The following is a 27298-nucleotide window of genomic DNA, read 5'->3' as shown; positions in this document are numbered from 1 at the left end:
ATTCTAGAGGCCAAGGAGAGAGTAAGAGACTCACTAACTCATAAAGACAGAACTAAAGGTAAGAGATGTGTAGCAACAAGGAATTCCAAAGAACCCATAAAGTCACAAAATATCTCAAGCCCAGGGAATGTCAAGGCATCTTACAACAGTACCAGTCAAGTAGGAACATATCTATTCTCCTTACCTTTCCCTCTCTCCCCCACGCTCCAACTCCAGAGAGGTCGGAAACAGGAGCTATGGAGCTAGGAAGGAGGTGAGCAAGACACAGAAAAGGAGCCTCCAGGATCCCTTCCCCATGAAGGCACCAGCTGTAGAAGGCCCTCGTTGGGAGAAGACGAGCAATATAACCATGAGAGAAGTTAGAAGAGTTGAGTATGGTAGGAGATTGGAAAGCATGCTCATCTGGAGGGACTGCAGGAGTGTAAGTGATCAGATTCTAGTTTTGTACTAACGGGCAGGAAACAAATATATTTATCACAAACTATATCCCTTCTTCTTTCATTGAACAAGGAGAATAGGAGTTAATATAAAGTCCTTTTGTGATTATTCCTTAAAGTCTCAGCTGCTTTTCCTAATATGTAATTAAGCTATTTAAGAAGTAGATAGTTGTTATCTACTGTTTCCTTTGAAATTCTATGTGCTTTACACAATACTGAGCATAGTCTTATTCATCTGACATTATTCCAAGAATAAATGCAGTGCCACTAAAGGGTGATAATGTTTGCTTAAAAAAAAAAAATCTTAAAATAAATTTAAATTTACCTTTATGCTCTTTTACCTCTACTAAATCATAGAAATCAAGTATCATAAAAAGTGACAAGTATTAAATCTTTGTCATTTACTTAGCAGGCTTTTAAACTCTAGTTATGCTGTGTACATTAATTTTAAATTGTTTTATATAAACAAGGAACCAATGGAAAAGTACACTTGTACTTTTTTTTAGAGGTTTGCAAAATGTAAATAAAGGCTGATTAACAATCCTTCAATAAACATAATCTAAAGGAAGAAAAGCAATCTTTTCTTAAAGGAAAATGACGCTTCACTTAAACTCATTTCCTTAACATAGACAGAAACCACAATCTCACTGTATACTGACATCAACTGTATTTTGTGATAAAGATATTGATAATCTGACATTCTTTGTAGGTAATCTGCCCTTTTTCCAAATGTGAGTGAGTGTGTGTGTGTGTGTGTGTGTGGGTGGGTGGGTGTGTCCTTGATCTACAATTCTACTACACTAGACCTAATATTTTCATTGTCCTGTTTTTCCTCCTTGGAACTGGTGGGCTTTTCCAATATAAAAATACACATGGTTCTTCAAATCTAGCAAATTTTCATCCTTAAAAAATTTCTCTCTCCTAATTCGTACTATTCTTACTTTCTGGAACTCCTTAATCTATTTTTCATGTTTCTTAACTTCTCTTTCATGTTTAAACTTCTTTATCATTTTGTTCTATATTTTAGATGATTTGCTCATCCTGACTTTCACTTCTCAGTTGAGTCTTTTGATTCACTAATTCTCTTCTGCTATTTCCTTTGGATACAGTAAACAGTTATTTCAACAACTTTTGTTCCTTAACAGATTTTCAAATGACCTTCATCATTCTGCCTGTTCTTATTTATTTCTATTCTCATTACAAGTTACTATTTCATTTGAAATTCTAAACATTCTTATTTTAAAGTTATTTTGGGGACTGTGTTCTTATCCTTATTTCTTCAGATGTACAGGATTATATTTAATGCATCTGCTGTCTGTTATGGCAATAGATTTCTTTACATTCCCTAAAATACTTGTCTGCAAGATCACCTTACAAGGGAGTGTTGTTCTTGGTGAGCTCTTTCCAGCCATGTTACTTCATGGTTGCTCAGACTGGCCTCTGGAGTTGCATAGCTCAAGAGCAGGTTTTAAATTAGTATGACTGGGGCTTTGGTCCCACATTTGAAGAGCTCTATTCCAGATGCCATATACACACACAGCATATGGTTACTATTTCCATTTTACATAGCTGTCTCTTTGGCCCACAGGAAAACACCAACAATGTCACATGGGTTGTTTGAGGTACAGTTTCACTGCCTACAAACATAGTCCCAGGTCTCCATTTATGCAAACAGCCCCATTCCAATCTCTCACCATGTATTTGCAAGATACATTTGGTGCTCTTAAAATGTGTAGAAATCTACACTCTCTTAAAATTGGCTTAAAAACCTCCTAGTCCCCAGCAATATGACCCAAGTTTGTTTCTGCCCTCCCTCTCTCCCTCCCTCCCTCCCATCCACCCACCCATCCATCTATTTGACTGATTTGAGAGAGGAAGGGGGAGAGAGAAACATTGGTATGAGAGAGAAACATCTATCTGATCCGTTGCCTCCCACATGCGCCCAAACCAAGAATCAAACCTGAAACCTTTGCAATGTATCCCATGATGCTCCAACTAGCTGAGCCACCAGGCCAGGGCTCAAGTCATTTTAAAAAAACACTACAGTATATAACTTTTAAAAATATTACTATTTCAATAATAACTCTTACTTTTCATAATTTTCTCAAATGCTGATTCTTTTTACTTTTAGTCTTCACCCATATACTCTGATACTTTCTCTAGCCATAGTTATATGCATCATATAAAATTTAATACCTTCATGACATATCATGAAAAAGCCACCAGTCTTTTATATTTTTCCAGTTTTTTCTTTCATCTTTACTGAGATAAAAATTACATTCCCTTAACTTCATCCATTTGAAGGGTAGAATTCAGTAATTTTTAATTACTTTTCAGAATTCTATAACAATAATCATAATGCAGTTTTAGAGTTATTTCATCAGCCCCAAATTTGATTTGAGTCTATTTGTAGCCAATCACCACTCCCCCAACCCCACTCCTGGCCACAAGCAACCACTAATGGGTTTCTTTTGTTCCTGTATAAATTTGCCTTTTCTGGCGTTTCAATATAAATGGAACCATATCATAGGTAGTCTTATTCATCTGGCTTCTTTCATTTAACAAGAATTTAAAAACTACAATCTGCAGGTCAAATCTAGCCTGCCACATGTTTTTGTAAATAAAATTTATTGGAGCATAACGATATCCACTGCATTTTGTCTATGGCTGCTTTCACATTACAATAGCAGAGCTGAGTGGTGGCAACAAAGATAATAAGGCCCACAAACCCTAAAATATTTACTATCTGGCCTTTTACAGAAAAATATTGCTGACCCTTAACTTAGTAAAATCTTCTTGAGCTTCATTTATACTGTAGCATGCGTTAATATTCAGTACATTGTTTCCTTTTATTGCTGAATAGTATGCTATTGCATGAGTATACCACATTTCATTTATCCAGTTACCAACTGATTATTAATTTCCAGTTTTTAGTTGTTCTGAATAACTCTGCTATTAACAACAGTATATGTCTTAAAGTACACAGGTGTTTTCATCTTTATTATACAGATTCCTAGGAATGGAATTGCTGGGTTATATGCAAGTTGACGATTTAACTTTTAAAGAAACTATTTTCCAAAGTCGCTGTACTACTTTATATTCCCCAAAATGTATGAGGGGTCCAGATTCTCTCCATCCATTTCAATACTCAACATTGTCTCTTAAATTAAAGTAATTATAGTTGGTGTGTAGTTGTATTTAATGGTTTAATTTGCATTTGTCTAATGACTAATGATGCTGAACACATTTGGTACCCATAAATATTTGGTGAAAATACTTCTATTCAAGTGTATTACTCATTGGGTTGTCTTATTAATTTGTATGAGTTCCTTATATATTCTGTGGATAAGATCTATATCAAATACATGATTTTCTAATATTTTTTTTCAGTCTGGGGTTTGTCTGTGCATGCTCTTAGTCATGTGTAAATGTTCATTTAATAAAGTTCAATTCATATTTTTTTCTCTTATGGCCTTGCACCTAAGAGTGCCCCACTTAATCTAATATCTTCTAGAAGTTTTATAATTTTAGAACTTATATTTAGAACTATGATCCATTTTGAGTTCATTTTTCTCTAAGTTTTTTTCTTTATATATGGATATAAAATTATCCCAGTACCTAGGATGGAAAAACTGTCCTTTTCAAGTGAACTGTGTTGGCAACTTTATTGAATGAAATCAACTGACCATAAATGTAAGGTATATTCCTGGATTCACAATTTTGATCCATTTATAATATCTGTATGTCTTCTTTTATGCGATTTGCCAACTGCACTAATGTACATTTATAAAAAGTATTGAAATTGTGTAATGTAAGTCCTCCCAAAATTTTTCTTGCTTTCAAAATTATTTTATCCATTCTAGGTCCTTTGCATTTCCACATAAATCTTAGGATTATTACCTTGTTAATTTCTGCCCAAAACAAAAGGTATGACATTTTAACAGTGATGACTGTGAATCAATTTTGGGAGAATTACCATCTTGATAATGATACTGAGTGTTAAAATCCAGTAAAGCTTCTACTCCTAGATGTAATTTGAGTATAGAATGAGTAGTGCAAAGTCTGAGCCCTTTACAAGTTGGCCCCAAATTTTATTATCACCAGGCCGGCTTGAATCTCCTCTTTATGTATTTATAAGCTGCACTGACCAGTGATGCATGGATGGTTTGGGCCCACTTCATTTTCTGCTGTGCATATCCAGTCAAGCTGGGATAGATGTGGCGAACTTATCAAGCCCCTGTGGCTGTCTTGCCTCTTACAACTTGATAAAATCTTGCTTGCCATAAACAAGACTTCAACCTCAGACTCACAGAGCCATTATTTCTCCCTGTTCATTTGCAACTAAGATGACTATTTCAATCTTCAATACTCTCTATCAAGTACTCTACCAGCAGTAGGGCAGCAAAGCTTCTGGTTTTCAAGGCCTGCTCCATCCTGGTTGAAATATCACACCAACAAAGCAGGGGATGAGTAAGGAGGGGGAAAGGAGTGGCACCAGATAAGAACATCACAAACTTGTGTTATTCTTGCCTTGAGTTTAGTACTTTTCATGAACAAAACTTCTCAATTTGTTTGTCCGATTTCCAGAACACTGAATTATTTGTTTTAGCCAGTGTTATGTTGCTGTGTGGGGAGAGCAATCAAATCTCCCACTCAGTAATAAATGCTAGCCATTCCTTTTTCAATCATGCATATCCTATGTTGTTGCAATCCAAAGTTCAACCATACCAAATCTTGGCTATTGCTTTGAGATTGTATTGACTTCTGAGATAAAACTGAAAATTTAATTTTTTTGGGGTATTTGTATTTTATGTACAAATATGTAGGTACTTTAGATATATTAAACCAGTTTTTTCCCTCCCTCCCTCTTTCCCACCCTCCCTTCGTTTCTTTTTTCCTTGCTGCTGGAAAAAACTGATTTTGTGTACATACATTTATGTGTAGGGCAGACAAAAGTTGAGAATTTCTCTACATTAATATTATAGAGAAACTATTCAGTCTACATATCATAGTATATGCAAGATACTGATAGCTATAGTATATTAAAATGATACTAAAATTATGGAAACTATGGTATCTATAAAAATTATTTGAGAGAAATGTCAATGTTTATCCTAGAGAAAAATAACATTTAAAGTTGACTTACACAATGATACCGAGGGCAGAGTCAAAACTAAGGGATATAATTCTGAATTCAATATACAAAATTAACTATTTAACAACTTAAGCTGAAACAACTGAACTATCATAGTTTGGTTCTCTAGCTAAGTGAGGAGCTTCTCTCACCAAGAATGATCAAAATAGACTGGATTTCCATTTTTTTTAAAGGAGTGTTTACATAGGAGATAGACTAAATCAGTGGTTGCCAACTGGTGGTCTGCCGACCACTGGTGGTCCGTGAGGTCCGAAAGGTTGGTAACCGCAGAAATAGATTACCCTTCAACTCAGTTTCTATGAAAATAAGAGAATTTAGATAGATAACAAAATAAAACGATCAGGAAAAAATAACCCAAAATATACACAAAGATTATCACAAATTGGGTTACTCATAATGAGTAAGAGAATAAAAACTACAAAAGATATGAATTCCACTGTACTACTGGGTCTCCAAGGACACCAATAAGCTAACTATCATGAAAAAGTTATTAGAAGAAAAGACTTTCCTACCATTGCACAAAGCTATAATCTATAGTTCTCATTGCTATAACTCAAAAACAAGAAAGCTGAAGTGGGAACAAAAGACAACCAAAATGAAGAAGATATAGCAATTGTAAGTAAAATAAGAATTCATTTTGGAAAAGGCAAAAGCTGAGAGTTTGCAGAACATTTATAAAGAACATGAAGAGCACAAATAAGGTAAACTTGGATTTGTTCACCAAAACGTGGAGGGCAACTCTTAAACTCTGAAAGAAAAGTACCATCATGTTCAAAAACTGATAAGGTAATTTTCTAGGATAAAAATAGGTTATAGATTATAACTAGAAATACCTTACCTCTTTCAGTTGATCAGCACTCCCCCATGATGCAGAACGCTGATGTGATCTCTCTTCTGCTCCCTCTTCTGCCCAACAGCTAGGTGTCTTGAACAAAACAAAGAAATCTTGTCTTTATTCCTTATTCTCACAGCAACACAAGCATATTTCAAAATTTTCATGAAAACCAATTAAGAAGCTATACTACTAAAATCCCTTATATGCTAAAATTTTCATGACCCTAGGTAACGTTTAAAACATTCTATCATATTCTGAGTTAGACATGATCAATTAAAGATGTTTCTAAGTTACTCAAAACATTTTGTTTTTCGCATCAACATTAATGAGACATCCAAATGTAATACAAAACATTAAGTCCCAAATGGTAAGACCATTTAGCAGCTATATTTTTTTAAAAAACTAACAATATTAAAGTATCATTCTTACTACATGAGAGGACTCTTGGTGTAATGTAAATTAGGGAGAGTAAAAACCACAATTTAAAGACAAATACCCTGTTTCCCCGAAAATAAGACAATGTCTTATATTAATTTTTGTTCCCAAAGATGCGCTAGGTTTTATTTTCAGGGGATGTATTATTTTTCCATGAAGAAGAATACGGTACACATTTATTGTTAAATAAAAATAAAGGAAATTTATTACCTGTATACGGTACGGTAGTACGGCAGTTGTCAACACAAACCAGACAAACTAAATCCTACAGTATCAAGAATTTACTCATTTATTCAATGACAATCATGTTATCACCTTCTGGAACATCATCATAACAATCCAATTCCTGAATTTCCTGGTGAATTTCTTGTGACTCCATTTCTTTCAGAATCAGTGGACCAAATGTCTCATGTTTAGCCTAGGAGGGGCCTTATTTTCGGGGGGATGCCTTATATTTCACTCAGAAGTTAACCTGTGAGTAGGTCTTATTTTCGGAGGATATCTTATTTTCGGGGAAACACAGTAGTAATGATTATCACAGTAAATATATATGGCTTTAAAACTATTTTTCTTACACACTAAAAAAAAATCATCACTTATGTTGAGGCTGCATCCATGACTTTATTTTTTTAAAAATATATATTATTGATTTTTTACAGAGAGGAAGGGAGAGAGATAGAGAGCTAGAAACGTCGATGAGAGAGAAACATCGACCAGCTGCCTCTTGCACACCCCCTTCCGGAGATGTGCCCGCAACCAAGGTACATGTCCTTGACCGGAATCGAATCTGGGACCTTTCAGTCCTCAGACCGACGCTCTACCACTGAGCCAAACCGGTTTGGGCTGCATCCATGACTTTACATAGTATATAACTTCTTATGAAAAAGCCATCAGTGTTGTCTGAATGTATCACACTTTATTCATCTAACCACCTATTGAAGGACATCTTGGTTGCCTCCAAGATTTAGCAATTAAGAATAAAGGTACTATAAACATCCATTTGCAGATTTTCCAAATCCAAAGAGCATGAATGATGGATTGTGTGGTAAGAGCATGTTTAGTTTTCTAAGAAACAGCCAAACTATCTTCCAAAGTGGCTACCCACCATTTTGCATTTCCACCAGCAATGAATCAGAGTTGCTACTGCTCTTCTTCATCCTGGTCAGCATTTGGTGTTGTAGGTGTTTGTATTTCAAAACAGGTCAAGCTACCTCAGGTATGAAGTGGTATCTCATTAGTGTTTTAATTTATATTTCCCTGACAACATCTGATGTGGAGCATCTTTTCAGGTGCATATTTGCCATTTTCCTTGATGACATATCTATTAAAGATTAAAGTTTTTGCCCCTCCCCCCCTTTTTTTAAAAGGTTTTCTTATGTTGAGTTTTAAGAATTCTTTTTATGTTTTAAATTTATTTTTATTGAATTTATAAAGGTGACATTGGTTAATAAAATTATGTAAGTTTCTGGTCTACAATACATCATTTGTATATTATACTGTGTGTTTACCACCCAAGTCAAGTCTCCTTCCAACATCGCTGATCTCCTCTTTACCCTCTTCTACCTCTCCCCACCTCCTTTCTCTTTGGCAGCCACCATACTATTGTCTATGTCCATGAGAATTTTTTTTTCTTTTTCTTTGCTCAGTCTCTTTACCCTTCTCACCCAACCCCCACCACCCTCACCTCTGACAGCTGTTCTCTATCCGATGAGTCTGTCTCCACTTTGTTAGTTTACTTGGTTAATTACATTCCACTTAGGAGTGAAATCATATGGTACTTGTTTTTCTCTGACTGGCTTATTTCACTTAGTGTAATACTCTCCAGGTCCATCCATGCTGTTGCAATCTGGGAGCACATGCACAGAAACCTGAAACACTAATTCCTTCATTGCAGCGTTATTTATAATACCCAAGATTTGAAAGTAGCCCAAGTGCCCATCAGTAGATGAGTGGACACAAAAGAGCTGCAGTACATTTCCACAACGGAATACCACTTGGCCATAATAAATGAATTCTTTATATATTTTGAATACCAGACCTGAATCTGGTATTCAAATATCAGATATGAATCCTGGATACTTTTGTTATTTTTATCTTTATTTATAAACTAGCAAAGGCAGCTTTGCTTCCCTGGGTTACCAATTTCAAAACAGGTCAAGCTAACTCATAGCAAGAAAATACTGTTTTTCAATATTGACTGTCAATATGTAAGAGCCTAAAGCCACTTCCAAAACAACAACAACAACAAAAAAAAAAACCTTTACAAAAACAAATTAATAATGACTTCACAAAATTCTCTGAATTTTATTTAACTCTTTAAAAAAATCTTATATAAAACTTAAGTATATTTTTGTATAGGTCATCCTTAACCTTGAAATTTATTATAGTTTAAAGTCTGTAGTGGAAATATAATTACTGACTTAATTATTTTACCATACTTAAATATATGTCCCTTAGTAGCAAAATATTGATAAACCTAGCAAGAAATTAGTGGAATTACTTGAGAATCAGTGGTATTTCAACTAGTGATTAATTATAATTATAGACTAATTTTCATTTATAAAGAGGTTTTAAAATAAATAATGATAAACTGTTCATTATTTATAAACTAGAGGTCCGGTGCATGAAATTCATGCACAGGGGTGTGTATCCCTCAGCCCAGCCTGTGCCTGCACCCTCTTCAGTCTGGGACCCCTCAAGAGATGTACGACTGCCCTTTAGGACCAATCCTACTGAGATCGGGCTAAATAGGCAGTTGAACATCCCTCTCACAATCCAGGACTGCTTGCTCTCAACTGCTCGCCTGCCTGCCTTCCTGATTGCCCCTAACAGCTTCTGCTTGCCAGCCTGATCACCCCCTAACCACTCCCCTGCCAGCCTGATTGATGCCTAAGTGCTCCCCTGCCAGCTTGTTTTTCCCGATCTGCCCTCCCCTGCAGGCCTGGTCACCCCAATTGCTCTTCCCTGCAGGCCTGGGTCCCCACCAACTGCCCTCCCCTGCATATCCGGTTGCCCCCAACTTCCCTCCTCTGCTGACCTGGTCACCCCTACCTGCCCTCCCCTGGAGGCTTGATTGCCCCCAACTGTCTTCCCTTACAGGCCTTGTCCCTCCCATCTTCCCTCCCATGCTGGCCTGATCGCCCACAACTGCCCCCTCCTTGCACTGCCCTCCCCTGCTGGCCATCTTGTGGTGGCAACCTTGTGTCCACATGGGGAAGCCATCTTTGACCACATGGGGGCAGCCATCTTGTGAGTTGGAGTGATGGTCAATTTGCATATTACTCTTTTATTAAATAGGACACATTGTTTGACTAATAAACATTTTAAAAACTTTTAATTTAAGAGCTAATTTTGAAAAGTTTGTCCTGATGATGCTTTAAAAAGCAGCACAAAAACATTATGATTCTAATATTACTACCTTTTGTTTTTCTAGTAAATGTAAATATAGTCCTATAACTAAATATAAATATAAACAGCCTCTTCACTTGAAAATAGAATGTAGATAGAACAGTTTAGCTGAAAACAGCATGAGGAATTCAGTGATAGCAGCACTTAACAAACTGTTTAACATGCTCCATCTCTATACCAAGTTATGTGCTCATTACTTTAGACTAGTTTCTTCCAGTGGTCCCTGGCTGAGCATAATTGGCCTCATCTAGGAGCATGGTAGGAATGCAAATTCTCAAGTTCAGTCCCAGAATTATTAAATTGGGGATTCTTAGATCAAGTCCAGCAATAAGCATTTTAACAAGCTCTCCAGATGATTCTGAGGCAAGCGAAGGTCTGAAAAGCACTAAGACTAAGGAAATAAAGATGAATAAGAAACAGATTCTGCACTCAAGGTGACATGCTGACCATATATGTAACCACTTATTTTTCTTGTAGGCTAATATCATTAACAAGTCTAACATCAATTTGCATCTAATTACATCTTTAGAAATTAACATAAGCTAACAAATATTGTTTGGAGACACGTAGAAAGTTGTACTGAGAGGAAGAGATTTTTCTTTTTTAAAATTTTTTATTAACATGCAGTATATTTCACATTTTCCAGTTAAGAGCATAGTGTTTATTAAAAGATTTCCTCATTTTGCCTGTCAATGAATTTGTTATACACGAGTCCTTAAATAGTATGTTGACAATTTAATTTTTTCTTTTTTTAAAATAAATATTTTCCCCCATTGATCCCCTTCAGCCAGCCCGACCTCCACACACCCCCCCCCCGCCCCGCCCCGCCACCACAGTCCTTCAGCACCCTATTGTCTGTGTCCGTGGGTTATGCATCTATGCATACAAGGTCTTTGATTGATTACTTCCCATCCACCCACCTTCCCTCACCTTCCAGAGGGAGAGGATTTTCTTTAATGAGGACATTAAACAGCAATCCCTAGGAAGGACTAACATACCTGAGTATTTATAAGTAAAATGTATAATACCCTTGTCTATTTAGCCCTTAGTGTGTTCCACACAATTGAATGAAGGTCTGTGTAGTAATTATATGTGATTTTTCTAGATTATTAAGCAGGGAACTTATACAGTAGCTATATTTCTATTTCCAGATATCAAGGGGAAGGGGAGGGAGGGTGTTGGTGATAAATTTCTGGATTGCAATTTTTTGAAAACAGGAAATAACACAGAAATCAAATATTGCATTTGTGTTAGAAATGATAAAAAGAAATAATTTGCCTCACTCTGTAAAAAATGTTAATTTGAGAAAAAATAATCATAAATGCGCCAACAACCTTAAACATATTCACAGTTATTTCTATTGTAAAGAATTAACCTAAGATGTACACCAAAAGCAGCACTGAAAATAAATTAAATATCTATCAATGGGGAAATTAAAATTGTGGCACATTCTTATAATACAAAAAACAACAACACACAGCATGTGGACTACAATCTCACTTTTTAAAAAATATATTTTTTAATTTATTTCAGAGAAGAAGGGAGAGGGAGAGATAGAGAAACATCAATGATGAGAGAATTATTGAATGGCTGCACCCTGCATCCCCCCTACTGGGATCGAGCCGCAACTTGGGCATGTGCCCTTGACCAGAATCAAACCTGGGACCCTTTAGTTGCAGGCCAAGTCTCTATCCACTGAGCCAAACCAGCCAGGGCTATAATCCTACTTCAGTAAGCAAATACATACTAAAAGAAAAGACTTTAGAAAGAGGTATTTCAAAATATGAATAGTGGTGGAAATTCTAAATTCTAAAGTAAATTCATAATTTTTTTTTTCCAGTTGCATGAGCAAAAAAAAAAATCAGGAAAAAAGGGACTTATCATGTTTAGGAATATTTAATGGATGGGAAAATACTATGGCTTATTAGGTTAAAAAGGTTACTAAAAACTACCTATAGTATCATCTGAATTGTTTTTAAGATGCTTTTTAATATTTTTAATGTAAATAATTAAAATATAAAAGTATATACATCAAAATGTTTAAGATGGCTGTTTGGACATTAGGAATATAAGCAACTAAATTTTTTATATCATGAAAAGGTTATATTCAGGGAAAAACCATCAAGACAAGGAGTATTCTATAACAATAAACAATGCCAATCATAGAAAGATATAATGTACATACTTTTTTAAATATCTATAATATTATCAAGATATATCAGGCAATGATCACTGAAAACAGACAACAGAAATTTTAACTTGACAACAGCCAGCTTAAGACAGAACAAACATTTAAAAAGGGAGCTATATCCCTAGCTGGTTTGGCTCAGTGGATCATACATCAGCCTGCAGACTGAAGGGTCCCAGGTTTGATTTTGGTCAAGGGCACATCCCTGGGCTGCAGGCTCGATCCCCAGTAGGGGGTGTGCAGGAGGCAGCCCTTCAATGATTCTCTCTCATTATTGATGTTCCTACTTCTCTCTCCCCCTCTCCTTTCCTCTCTGAAATCTATAAAAATATATTAAAAAAAACAAAATAAAATAAAATAGAAAATAAAAAGGGTGCTATATAGAAACTGAATAATATAGTTAATAAGATTGAATTAATGAATTCTATATCTAATAGAAAAGACTGTACCTCATTTTCAAATACTGAGCATTAAGAAAAAATGAATCATATATTAGGCCACACAAAAAATTTCAAAGAAGTTTCCAGAGATCTATAATTTTATATTCTAATTATAATACCATAAAGTAAAAATTAAATTACTAGGAAAGAAACTTTAACCACTTGGAAATTAAAAAATGAAAACAAAAAGCTCTCATATATATGTTAAACAAGATTAAAAATGAAAAATTGCATAATATTTTAAATATATAAATAATGGAAACATACACTGGCCAATGCTGAGCTCAGTGAGTAAGTCTAGGCATAAAACACATATACTACTTAACACAAATACCAAAATATCACAAATACCAAAACTGAGCATTCATATCCAGAATCTAGAAAAAGAACAATCCCAAAAAGGCAGAAGAAGGGCAATGTTAGAACCAAGTCAGTGGACAGTGAACTAGAAAACAAAAATAACAGAAAAATCAGTCCAACACCTTAAAAAATTAAACACTATGTAAATGAATACATTAAACCACTCAAACCATAAATGTGCAATATTAAAAATGAGAAAAAACTACCGATATAGAAAAATTTATAAAATTATTCAAGAGTACTTTGTGAAACTCTATGCAAATATGTTTGAAATATGGATGATATGGATTATATTCTGGCAAAACAAATTTAAAAATTGAACTAAATAAATAAAAAAGGAAAGAGACCAAGAGCCATAGAAAAAACTGAGATTTACTAGAGAGCTACACTACCCAAATTTACAAGTCTAGTCAACTTCATAAGTAAAATTCTTTCAGACCCAAGTAATAGACAACTGAGGTAATATTTACACCAGGCCAGAGCACAGAGGAAGGAAATCTTGCAAAATCATTTTATGAAGCAAGTATTGTATATCATCAATCTAAGGATTACATTAGAAAAAAGAACAAACCGCAGACCTTTTTTTTCTGAAACAAATATAATTGTGTTAACACTTTATTTCACTGATTTTTAAATATCATATTAAAAAAGAACTCCATAAGCCAATAGCTTTTGTTCCATAAATGTGATCATAACTAATTATTAAATAATCTATCAAAGAATTCACCATGTTATAGGTTATGAGTCAAAACAAGGTCTTCATTTCCATGTGAAATGACATTTGGCCTATAAAAAACCACCCCTGATTTTGAAAATCAAGCAAAATGATTACTAAAATAAGCATGTGTGTTTGTCAGAATGAGTGCACTGGCTTTTTTTTCTTTTAGGCATGACTGAAATACATATGTCAACTATAGGCGCACAATAAAAGGATTTGATATTATATATTACTAGAGGTCCAATGCCCAAAATTAGTGCAAGGGGCTCGGCCCTTGCAGTTGCAGAGTCTGCCTCAGCTCTCATAGCGCCCTGGCTTTGTCCGAAAGGTCATCTGGATGGTCGTTTCACTATTCAGCTGTCTAATTAGCATATTACATTTGTATTACTATAGATGAACTGATCATCACAATAATTCCGGTTAACATCCATTACCATACATAGCAACAAAAATTTTTTCTTGAGAAAAAACTTAGTAATTATCCTTAGTAACTTTCAAATATGCGGCATAGTGTTGTTAACTATTGTTGCCATACATTATACATCCCTTAGACTAATTATGTTATTACTGAAAGTTTGCATCCTTTGACATCTTTCATCCATTTCACCTAACCTCTGGCAATCACCAATCTGTTTTCTGTGTGTATGAGCTTAGTGTTTTTTGTTTTGTTTTGTTTTAGATTAAATATATAAGTAAGATCATATGGTATTTGTCTGAAGTATTTCAATTAGCATCATGCCTTCAAGGTCCACCCATGTTGTCACAAATAACAGGATTTTATTCTTTTTATAAATGAACAATATTCTATTGTGTGATTGATTCAGTGGACCATGACTTTTTTCCCCACCATTTTATTTTAAGAAGTCAAACACACACACCAGCTGAAAAAACTGCTCAGCGAGTACTCAAAAAGCCAACACCTTATATTCTGTAGTCAAATCCTTGCTATATTTCCTTTATTATCTATCTATCCATCAACTGAACTTACTTTTTATTCATTTCAAAGTTAATTGCAGACAGCAATTTACTTCATCCCTAAACATCTTAGGAGAGTTCAATATTTATGTTCTATATTTTTATTTATTTATTTTAAAATACTTTTCTTTATTGATTTCAGAGAGGAAGGAAGAAGGAGAGAAAGAAACATCAATTATAAGAATCACTGATCAGCTGCCTCCTTGCATGTTCCCTATTGGGGGTCGAGCCTGCAATCCAGGCATGTACCCTTGGCCGGAATCTAACTTGGGACCCTTCAGTCCTCAGGCTGATGCTCTATCCACTGAGCCAAGCCGGCCAAGGCAATGTTCTATATTTTTAAAGTTAATATATATAATAAAATGCACAAGTATATACTTAGATCTAAAGTTTAATAAGTACATTCACCCATGTAAGCAACGACTATCAAGATATACATTTCCGCCGAAACCGGTTTGGCTCAATGGATAGAGCATCGGCTTGGGGACTGAAGGGTCCTGGGTTCGATTCCGGTCAAGGGCATGTACCTTGGTTGCGGGCATATCCCCAGTAGGGGGTGTGCAAGAGGCAGCTGATCGATGACTCTCTCGCATCGATGTTTCTAACTCTCTATCTCTCTCCCTTCCTCTCTGTACAAAATCAATAAATTAAAAAAAAAAAAAAAAAAAGATACATCATCAACTTTCCACCATCCCAGAAAGTTCCCTAATATTGGGCCTTGGTTTGTACACAGGATCTGTCTCCAAAGTCCACAGTCTTTTTAAAGACACTATGCTACTTCGTTTTTAAAGACCAGAAGTGTAAATATATTAAACATAAATAATTTTATTTATAATCCTCAATAATTAAGGTAGCTGAAATACTGAAATATGACAGGAAGAAAATATCAGTGAGCCCAGATGTTTAATAAGGTCTGAGGTAAGTTGACTGTACCACCTGCCCTCCACTAATTCCCCCTAAAAAAACAAAAACTACTTCCCTCCCCAAGAATTCAAGAGTGAATCCAGGAGGATGAATATAACAATAAAAACCATCTCATGTTTATCCTTATCTCTTCAATTAAATTAATATAAACTTGGGGCCAAAACCATTGTGTATGCTTGTTAGGCAAGCATGAGGTTAAATGCTGTATACTTCAGTGGTTACTTCAAGAGGCAGTGGGGAACTGAAGAAAAAAAAGATTTGTGAATCAACCAAATCTGGGTTCAAATCTCTCCCTATTTATTAGACATATAAACATGTACAAATTACTTAACTTCGCTAAGCTTCAGTATCTCACCTGTAAAATGAGGCCTATATTTTGCCTTCCTTTCAATTTCTCAAATGACCTACATGCAGAACCATGCACGAAAAGCCCCTAACCTGGACCTCAAGCTTTAGGGGAACAGCACTGGCCCTCTCCAAGCTATGCCCCTCCCCACAGGGTGAAGAGACCTTGGGACCAAGGAGATATGCTCACCATGAACCCATACCTCTGCCACAGACTATGCTCTGGGTAATCCAGACCTAGGAATTCCTTTTCCAAACAGTAGCAAGCCTGGTTTCCAAGGTCTGCAAGAATCTATTCCCTGGTCTCACTTCCTGAGAGAGTGTACGGTAGATAAAAATGAATGTGAGGAGGACACATGTAAAACCACCCCTCAGGGTACAGAATGGTGTGCAGGGTAAAAAGAGATTTGGGTTTTAAGCTCAGAAGGTGAAGTGGGCTTGGCCCATATAGATACATTCTGGCATGTAACTCAGAGGAACCTAGGATATCTTAGGTCAAACCTGAACACCAAGATTCATATGAAATTCTATTTGTCAATTAAGAAGGATAAATATATTTTATGTAACAGTTTGTTAGTTTAAGTTAAACATTTCTGGTATGTGGGTCTTCATTTATCTTTGCTACAGACCCTGCAAATATTATAACTTCGCCTGTCTACATCTGCCACTAATCACCTCACATGTGTATTGCCACATTTACTTTTAAACGTCGTATTTAGTCATATGACATCATGGTGAGTTTGATTACATTAACCCCATCACACAAAGAAACAGCCAGGTTTAAACCTGTCCAGCACCCTTTTACGTTATCTCCATATAACTGTCTTCTTAATTGCTAAATATCTGAGTTTCCTCCTCTACCCTCTCATCAATATTACACACTCCAAAACAATATGCCCTTAACCCCTAAATCCAGTCCTTATTCTCCAGGACCTCTCTTTAGCACCTGATACTGTTAAAAACTTTCCTTTCTTAAAACAGCATTCCCTTTGGCATATAAGGCTAGACTATTTCTGTTCTCTTAGCTTTTGCTGTTTCTCTGGTTCCTCTTCTCATAGAAGAAATATGAATAAATTATGTTATTCATTTTATGAAAATGTTCCTGAATAGTGTGAGCACAAAGCATATTCAATAAAAGGTAAGGTTTTCTTAAAATCTAAAAACAATACCCACTATTTCTAAATATATACATTTTTATTGATTTCAGAGAGGAAGGCAGAGGGAGAGAGAGATACAAACATCAATGATGAGAGCAAAAAATCACTGATGGTTACCTTCTACACACCCCTCACTGCAGATCGAGCCCGAGCCCGCAACCTGGGCATGTGCCCTTGACTGGAATTGAACTTGGGACCCCTCAGTCCAAAGGCCAACTCTCTATCCACTGAGCCAAATAAGCTAGGGCAATACCCACTATTTTTAAGTACAGTGCCAGTTATTCTAGTAGGTGATACGCACACACATGCACATTATTCCCTTTATCCTACTAGCAGCATAAGACTGGAGCTCAGATTGGTTGACAAATTAACCTGTCTTAAAAACCTGGTTCCAACACTTTCTAGCTTTATGATAATAAGTCACTTAACTTCTGAGTTTCTGCCTCTCCACCTGTGTAGTCTTACAATGTTATTGTGAGAATTAAATGAAACACAGGACATAAAACACATAGCACATGGTACTTAGTCAGTAAATGTTATTAATTCCCTTCTCTTATTACTTCCAGGTGAATACATTAGTTTTCTCTCTTTCCCTCATGTGCATTTCCAAAAACTAAGTCCTCAGTCCTTTGAGCCAATTTCTTTACACTCTATACCTACACATCATGACACTTGTGAACCCAACTCCTCAGAAATATGGTTTTGAATTATGTGTGTCCATCTCTAAGTATCCAGGCCCACATCACTAAATTTTGCTAGTGATTTCCACTTGAGAATCCCACTGCCAACCATATCAAACTGATCCTTTTGCTCACAAAACTAAGAATGAAAAGCAAAAGACTGGGGTGGCATGAAATATTACAAAGGCAGAATTGATAGGATGGATGATAAAGAAGCTAATTTCATGGTTTCAAGCTTGTCTGGGAAAATTAGAAAAATTGAGAAGATCCTCATAGATCATGTCCAAAATTCCCCCCTGCTCCTTTTTCTCTTCCCTCATTCTTCAGACATGAAACTCTAATCCTTCTATTTTCCTAACCTACAAAGCCGAAAATGTTCTCATTCCTTTGAATTCTCTCACATTTAAATGCGTCATTCTTTAATCAGAAAAAAAAAACACCCAAAATACCTTTAACATGAATTTCCTTAGCCATGTGTTAATACTTTATAAATTATTTCCAATACTGAAATAAGTAATTTCAAAAATTATATTTTATAATATAGTTACTAGTCATTATATTAATTTCTCTTGGAAAGCAATTCTTAAAACTGTAAGTCTAAAAAATTGTCATATATTTAAAATATTACAGAATTTTAAAACTTTAAAAACCCAGATGATAAGAAACAATTAATCTAAAGTTTATTAAAAGAAATGGCTTTCTTATTTAGTTGAATGTACTATTATTTCAAATTTTGGAATGCTTTATTAAATTACATTTTCTTTACTGGGATCAAAACAGAATAACTGCAGGGTAGTAAAACTGGTTTGGCTTTGCTTATTTTACCTGAGTAGCTTTATCTTTCATACATGAAGGATAATGAACATGAGGATCCCGTGGCCACTGTCCTGTGAGATAAGGTCCTGTTATCGTATCCAAAGAAGAGGTTCGCCTTATTGTACTAGAGGTTCGAACTTGCTGAGATTTTGGTCTGTCCACTATAAAAAGCGAAAAAAGAAATTAGGTTAGTCACTAAAAAAGTAAAATTTAAAATTATTTAAATTTCATAGTCTGTGGAATGTCATCCTATAAATTTTCTCTACAATGTATGTTTATCCTAATAGCCCCCTTATATGATCTGATGAAACTTATAGACCCTCTCCAAAGAAAAATGCATTCACATACTGTATCTTGCATACACTTGCAGGACTGTCACAGACTTTATGAAGCCAGGCATTTTAAAGACCTCTCCTACCATCTACACATCATCTGTACTGCCCTGACTTTATGACTCCGTACTGGCTCACCTGAACTTCCACTTTCCTAACTGCTGTGTCTGCATCCATTTCAACTAACTGTTACAGTGCCAACTCCTTCCAATGCTAAAAAACATTTACATAGTTACTTATTCTTTAACTTAACGCATGTATTTTTCACAATATGGCTCCCATGTGCCTCAGTGTTTAATGTCTTGCTACTCCTCCATACACCCATTCTAAGTGCCACACAAACTAACTGCAGTTTCCCAAATGTGAAACACTTCCTTCTCTGCCTCTATTACTTGCTCAGCCTAAAACTCTCCCCTACTCTGTTCACTTGGCAAACTCTTACTTAAGATATATGCACCCTACTCTGCTTGCATGGAACTCGAAGTTGAACTCTTTCCCCCACCAGAGCATAAGTTTAATCCTTACAAACTGAAAAGGAGTTGATGCTCGATACTTACTTAATGAATTTTTTACAACTACATAAAAATAGCATGTATAATGAAACTATAATTCAACTTCCTCATTTATGGATGAAGCCCAGAGGAATAAAACTGAAGTATCCAATGAAACAGAACTGCTAACAGGTGACAGAGGTAAAAAGGAATTAAGCTCTCCAGACTTTATACACAATTCAGTCCAAACACTATAACAATCTACTTCTCCTCTCCATATGGGTACCACAGGTATTTCTGTTGAAAATTAAAATGATCATACACTAAACTAGAGAGGGTTTTTCATATATACTTCCCAAATGATTTACTCTAACGTGCATTCTATAACAAAATCCAGTGGTTCAGAAACTCTAATGCTCACAGTCTTATTCTGAGTTATATCTCACATCAAACAAAATGTCTTGCACATTTCAGAAGGTCAAGAAGTATTGTTATCTAATGCTGTCCTTTATCTTCCTAAAACCATAATTCTAAAGAAAATGCAGTATACTCTGATGTTATCATACTTTTATATATCCTACAATTGCAATTTTGATTTCTTCTTTGACTCAATGGTGGTAGAAAAGATTTGAAAATTACCAAATTTCCTCCCTATCTTTATTATTTAGCTCAAATTTTATTTCACCGCGAGAGGCCTATTGCATGATTCTCATGCAAGAATAGGTCTTCCTTCCCCTGGCTTCACTCCCAGCCACCCAGGAGCCAGCAAGTCCTTGCTTCTGTCTGGAGCACTTCTCCTGTAGCTCCCTCCATCACCCTCCCTCCCCCTCATAGCAGGTGTCCCGCTCCTCCTGGCCTCTCCATGCCTGCATATCTTCATTAGGTTAATTTGAATACTCACTCTGATTGGCTGTGGGTGTACCAGAGGTACGGTCAATTTGCATGTTTGTCTATTATTAGATAAGATAGGCAGAGAAACTAAGATGACCTATTTCTACTCTTTGGAATTACCTGCAAATTTTCTTTGTGACCCAAAAACATGGTAAATTTTCATAAACATTTCATGAGTCATGGAGAAAATATACTTTCTGTTTTCAGAACATATAGTTCTTTGTCTTGTACATCAACTAAAACAAAAAATACAGAATATGGGAATAATATAATTATCAGCTTGATCTGTCACAGATTTAGAAAAGTACTCTGAATTTCTAAAGTACTATTGAGATCTAACAATTTCCTTTATTCTTTGCAATTTTTATCATTTACATTTTAATTCTGTATAATTTGCTTCATATTAATTTATGACTTCATCATTAATGACTTAACTTCATCATTTTAATGTTACATTTACATTTTACTTTTAAACTCTGTCAAACTAAACATTATGACCCCCTTTCGCTTTCTTTTTTATTATAACTTGCCTGGTACACCTATTCTCTCCTTTTAAATTCTATGGCAACAAGATGATTTGTTCCTATTACCCAAACTATCACAGCAATTAGTTTTTAACGCCTCACCATCTAAGCCTTGATGCTTCCAAATTTTTATTTATTTAATTTGTAGTGTTATCACCTTCCAATTCAGGTGTTATAATATAGTGCAATAAGGAAAATCAACTGATTTTGCATTATTTATATGCTCAACACAAAGTTTTTAATTCATAAAGTTGTGATCAAAATATATATTTATTGGGTCGGCAACTAAGTAATTGCGGATTTTTAAAAGAAAATCAAAGACAATTTTTTCATGGAACTAAATAACTTTATTCTGTAATGTATTGCCCATTTTGATCAATGACCTTTTGCCATCTTTCAGGCAGCATCATAATCACACGTTCAAAAAACTTCTGGTTTTTATTAGCAAAAAACTAAATCAGGTACGATTTGACATCATCATCATTATTGAAATTTTTACCATTCAAGGAGTTTTGTAAAGATCGAAACAAAAAGTAATCAGATGGTTCAAGGTCAGGACTATATGGTGGATGTGGCAAAACATCCCAACCAAGCTCCATTAATTTTTGCCGAGTGACCAAAGATGTGTGTGGCCTTGCATTGTCATGATGGAATACAACACCTTTTCGATTTGTCAATTCGGGCCACTTTTCTTCAACTGCATTGTTTAATTTCGTTAGTTGTTCAATGTAGACATCAGAATTGATCGTTCGGTTGGGTGGTAAGAGTTCAAAGTAGACAATTCCTTTGTAATCCCACCAAACTGATAACAAAACCTTCTTTTGATGAATATCAGCTTTTGATGTTGTTTGAGTTGGTTCACCTGGCCTGCTCCACGATCTTTTCCGCTTGATATTGTTGTAAACAACCCATTTTTCATCGCCAGTTATCAGTCGTTTTAAAAATGGATCATTTTCATTACGTTTCTTTAGCAAATCGCAGCTGCTAATGCGTTGCTTTAACTGTGATTCTTTCAGTTCGTGAGGAACCCATGTATCGAGTTTTTGAACATAGCCAAGTTGTTTTAAGTGATTTTCAATGCATGTATGTGATACATGAAGCTCTCTGCAATCTCACGTGTTGTACTGTGACAGTCCGAATTGATTATTGCTTTGATTAGGGCGTCATCAACTTCAACTGGACGACCAGAGCGTTTTTCATCTTTGAGTGAAAAATCACCAGAACGAAATTTGGCAAACCAATTTTGACACTGCCGTTCTTTTAAGGCTTCGTCACCATAAACAGCACATAACTTTTTATGAGCTTGCGATGCGTTTTTCCCTTTGCAGAAATAAAAAAGCAAAATATGACGAAAATGTTCCTTTTGATTTTCCATTTTTCAACGAACGCCAAACGAAAACTACAAAACAGATCAAAAAACTTTTTTTGCTGATTAACAGCTGAATAGCCAACTATCAAATAACAAAATGTGTTTTACATTTGTACTACGTCTGCAAACCTAAAAATTCAACTGAAGCCATATATGTGTGAAACCCGCAATTACTTAGCTGCCGACCCAATAGTTTTGAATTACATGATCACAGTATTTCTCCACTAATCTTCTCTCTATATAAAAGCCTAAGTGACCATTATGACCAAAAGACTAGAAACTGGCTGGTGGCTATGATGCGCACTGACCACCAGGGGGCAGACGCTCAATGCAGGAGCTGCCCCCTGGTGGTAAGTGTGCTCCTACAGCCAACCTCCCTCGGTTACTCCCCTTGGCTGGCGGGCCCCAAAAGGCTCCTGGCAGGCCCCAATAGGCTCCTGCCAGGCAGAGGGACCCCATCCATGCATGAATTCATGCACCAGGCCTCTAGTTATTACATAATGACCTCAATTCAAACAGATCAAATAAGAGAACACCTTATCAACTAGAAACCCATATTAGTATCGTCAAACCATCTTTGAATTAATTTATAAGAGCTTGAATAAACAAAATTGCTAAAGTAAATATTTAATTATATATGAAAAGTATGAAATAAAATCAATAAAATACTTATTGTCATTACTTAAGCTAACTAGGCACCAGGAAAATAGTACCTTCATAAGTGGCAAAACTCAACATTACTACTAAGTAAAACTCACTGAATGTCTACTATATGCAAAGCGCTGTTTCATGTACCAAGAAAAATTACGACATAAATTTTAAACTCCTCTCAAGGAGTTTACTCTCTTTTTGGGGGAGATATATCTATATAGATAAAAAGCCAGTGGCCGTTAATGCAGGAACAACCGGTGGCTATGATGGCCACTGTGGCCAGTGAACCAGGCCATCAGGGGTTGGGGCTAGCCCGCCAACCTCCTTCAACCCCTCCCTCCAGCTGGCCCTGCCCCCTATGGGCCCTCACCACCCTGAATAGGGGTTGGGCTGGCTGGCCAACCACCAATGGCCCCTCCCATAGGCCACTGCCACCCCCCAACTGCTGGCCCCACCCCTTATCAGCCCCCACCACCCTGATTGGCCTGCCGCCCCTCCCCCCAGGCAGCTCTGTTTCCTGATTGACTGCCAGACCCTAATCAGCCAATTACCCACGGACCCTCCCCCAGCCAGGTCAGCCCTGATCAGGCCCTGATTGGGGCAGGCTAGCCGGCCAACCTACCAGTGTCTTCTCCTCCCAATAGGCTCAGCCCCCATCTGCCCTGATTAGGGCCAGGCCGGCTGGATCCCACTCATGCATGAATTCAGTGTGTGAGTGTGTGTATGTGTGTGTGTGTATAAAATTAAACTATAATATACAGCAGTATGTATGGAACATGTACATCAATGAAGGACAGGAAAGCAAACAAGGCAAAATTAGACAACAGATAGTAAGAATAGTAGTCTTGTTATGCCACTTAGCAGTTCTGTTGATAACATCTCTTAAAGGAGAGTAAAATACAGAATAACTAAATTCAGCAATAGGAAATGACAGTTTGAAAAATCTCATTTATTTCCAGTATGATCACCATTGTCAGGAGGAGACTGTTCAGAGCAGCACTATGTAAAAAGGCTTCCTTGTTACACTCATCTACAGGTTGTGCTTTCCCTCCCTATTCCTTTCCCTGAATAGCAAGCCACATGGCAGCAGCAGTTGGTAGGCCTGAGGCTCCTCTGGGGTACTGAGAACTATTCAAAATAATTCTTGCTCTCTAACAGTCAATTGGAAACTCAACTTTAAAGTAATAATAGTAAAAGAGCTTTAAAGCTGTATTAAGTCTGAGTCTGAATATCAAACCAAGCCTTTTTGTTCTAAACAGACAAGTGCTTAATATCTTAACTGCCAGAACAATGTAATACAATGTTAAATCAATTTGTTCCCAACAGCCATTTTACTTTAGTGGAAGATGACTAAGTTAGTGAGGCTGGAAATCTGATCTCTGTAAGAAGCTAATCTGTAGTGGAAAATTAACAAAATTCAATAAAATTTATTCAATTAAAAAAGTGTTATTGAATGTTAGAAACTTTAAGGATTTTAGCTACAAAGTAGTATAAAACAAGCTACCACACCTTGCAATCCAAACTTACCAACTGGTAAAGAGGATGCATTATTTGTGAGTGCTATGATATATCCATACTGAGTGTAAACCAACACATATAATAAAACAAGTGCTTACATTCTTTTCTTGGACTTTATTGTACTCCAATCTTTTCATCCTATGTTCATAAAGATGAAATAGCTACTTTAGTTTGCAAAAGTAAGTAGAAAAGGTCAGTTGTCTGTGTTAGGTCTCAATTAATGATTATTAGCCAAAGCTTTCCATTAACATTGATTACATAAGCAAGGCATATCTAAACTCAAAGAAAGCATTTAAATAATAATTTACCTAAACATTTTGAAAAAAGAGCTATTGTTCCTTCAACTATTATTTAATGACTATAACTGCATGAAACTTAGCCATTACAACACCAAAACCAAGAATGAACTGGTTCTTACTTTATTCAAAATCCATCACTGATTATGACTGTAAAGAATCCACAAGCCATGCAATTCAGTAAAATGCTTAAGATAACTAAGCACTAATACCAAATTTTCCAGTACTTTACTACACAAAACTCATATTAAAAAACTAGATTGAATATAAAAACATCACATTAACAGTTAGCCAAGAGTATCAGAACACACATATGTAATATTTTGTTTTGAATTTAAGCTTCTAAAGTGTGTATCATCTTTTGATTCTTTAATAGTTAGCATAGCAAAATCATGTTTAACCTAACTTTGTTAATCTCCAAAATGAAAACAGTCATTTGATCCGTAATGCAAACATAAATGCATACGTGTGTGCATGTCTTAAATTACTTGGTATTGATTTAGAAGAATGTTAAAAAATGTTGTTCAAGAAATGGCAATACTTTTTAGCCATTAACAATGTTAACAACTGGGCATGAATGAGAAGTAATAGAAACAGATTTTTAATATTTCATCGAGAAATTAGATCTTGGGAGATTCTAGAACATAAAAGCACAAGGCCCTCATGCAACTCATAGTCTAAGCCAGTGGTCAGCAAACTCATTAGTCAACAGAGCCAAATATCAACAGTACAACGATTGAAATTTGAGAGCCAATTTTTTTTTTAACTTAAAACTTCTTCTAATGCGACTTCTTCAAAATAGACTTGCCCAGGCCATGGTATTTTGTGGAAGAGCCACACTCAAGGGGCCAAGGAGCCCCAGTTTGCCTACCACAGTTCTAAGCAATAAATCTCAAGAATGAGATTCTGAGATATGGTTTTCTGTATAAGGATCATCAGGTACCTTGTTAAAAAGGCAAGTTAATGAGCTACCTTCCCAGAGGTTCTAATTAAGTAGTTATAGGATGGAACCAGGTAGCAACATATTTTTTAGACCAAACTATATTAATTCAAATGCATCACCAGATTTGGGAATCAATGAAGTCTAAAAGCAGTGTTTTTCAAAGTGTGAAATGTTTGTTAACTCTCTGGTAGTGGGACCAAGAAAACACATTTTTTAATAAGCATCTCAGGTGACTCTAATGCTACTACTAAAAGCTTGAGAACTTATGTCTGAAGATTGGAATTAGAGCCTCTAAAATTTTATGTGCTCAAAAATAAATCTCTTTCTGAGAATAACCTACTCCATTTGGAGGCACTGAAAGTTTGACTATACACCCAAGAAAACCCCACTGCAACTAGTGGCTACACTTCTAGGATCTAATAAATTCAACATCTATTATTATCTTCTTCAAAAGTTCCCATTCTAAAACCAAGGCCAGCCAGGACACTTAGAACCTTCAAACCTAAACACAGAGCACTCTAGGTAGATTAGTTAGGAACACTAGAAAAATGAGGTAACAAAGACAAAGTTCAATATAGCCGCTTTTAGAAAGATCCTCCCATCCAAACAGGGCATTTTGCATCCAAATAAAATATAACTATAATTAATTTTCTTCCTGAAAAATATGGTCCCTATTATGATGTATGAAAAAATACATTAAGTAGGTTCCTTTATAAATTGAAAGTGCCAAAGTAAAATTAAACATATGAGCAAAGTAAAATTTTGATTTTAATAATTAACTTGGTTTAAAAATTTTAGCCCGTCTGAAAATATTATGTTAAAATTTATCTTTAACAGAAAAATCAATGAGTTATTCATGACACATAAATTAACTCATTCACATAATTTCAACATTCATCATCAAAATAAAAATTCCTCGAGCAGAGACTGAACATAAGGCATTAAGTTGCTTTTCAACTTCAAAATACTCTGAAATGATACAGTTCCTAATCTAGCAGGGATCAAGACTTTGCCTCAGTATTTCTGGAATGACAGCTATTTTCTCGAAAACTACAGTATCACTGACAAAGAGTCTAACCTTGACCAAACTTTGGTTAGGTTCCTCTGAACTCTTCTCAACCAAGTTTCAACTTTTGAGTGTTCCTGTTTGTCTCCACATTGTCCAATTTTGGCAAGAATCTTACTAAGTCAGTTTGACCAAAATCCCCACCCTCAAGATCTGATCACCCTCGATCTCTGATTAGGTTCTTCTTCCTCCATCATCCCCTGGCCTGCCTTCAGAAACAATTCTAAGTCTCTCTAGACAGAATCCTCCCTTATCCCAATGTTTCTTTCCTCTTAGTAATTTTCCATCCACTAACCCTACTTCCCCAGATACACGCTACTCCTTAGTTATAATTTCCTAATTTT

At 35.8% G+C, this 27298-nt stretch overlaps 1 protein-coding gene across 2 annotated transcripts in view; it reads right to left on the bottom strand.

The window, feature by feature from the left end:
* Positions 1-27298, bottom strand: part of GLCCI1 (glucocorticoid induced 1) — an 80043-nt gene that overhangs the window by 29569 nt on the left and 23176 nt on the right. For both annotated transcript variants that reach the window (XM_084896678.1, XM_084896679.1), the window contains exons 2-3: positions 18883-19034; positions 6431-6517 (exon numbers count right to left, since the gene is read on the bottom strand). In XM_084896678.1, coding sequence (XP_084752804.1) covers positions 6431-6517; positions 18883-19034 — 239 coding nt within the window. The remainder of the gene's footprint in view (positions 1-6430; positions 6518-18882; positions 19035-27298) is intronic.

This window comes from Pipistrellus hanaki (genome assembly GCF_964339955.1).
Source record: "Pipistrellus hanaki genome assembly, chromosome: 10".
NCBI classification, from domain to species: Eukaryota; Metazoa; Chordata; class Mammalia; order Chiroptera; family Vespertilionidae; genus Pipistrellus; species Pipistrellus hanaki.
This window is presented reverse-complemented; position numbering and strand designations above follow the sequence as displayed.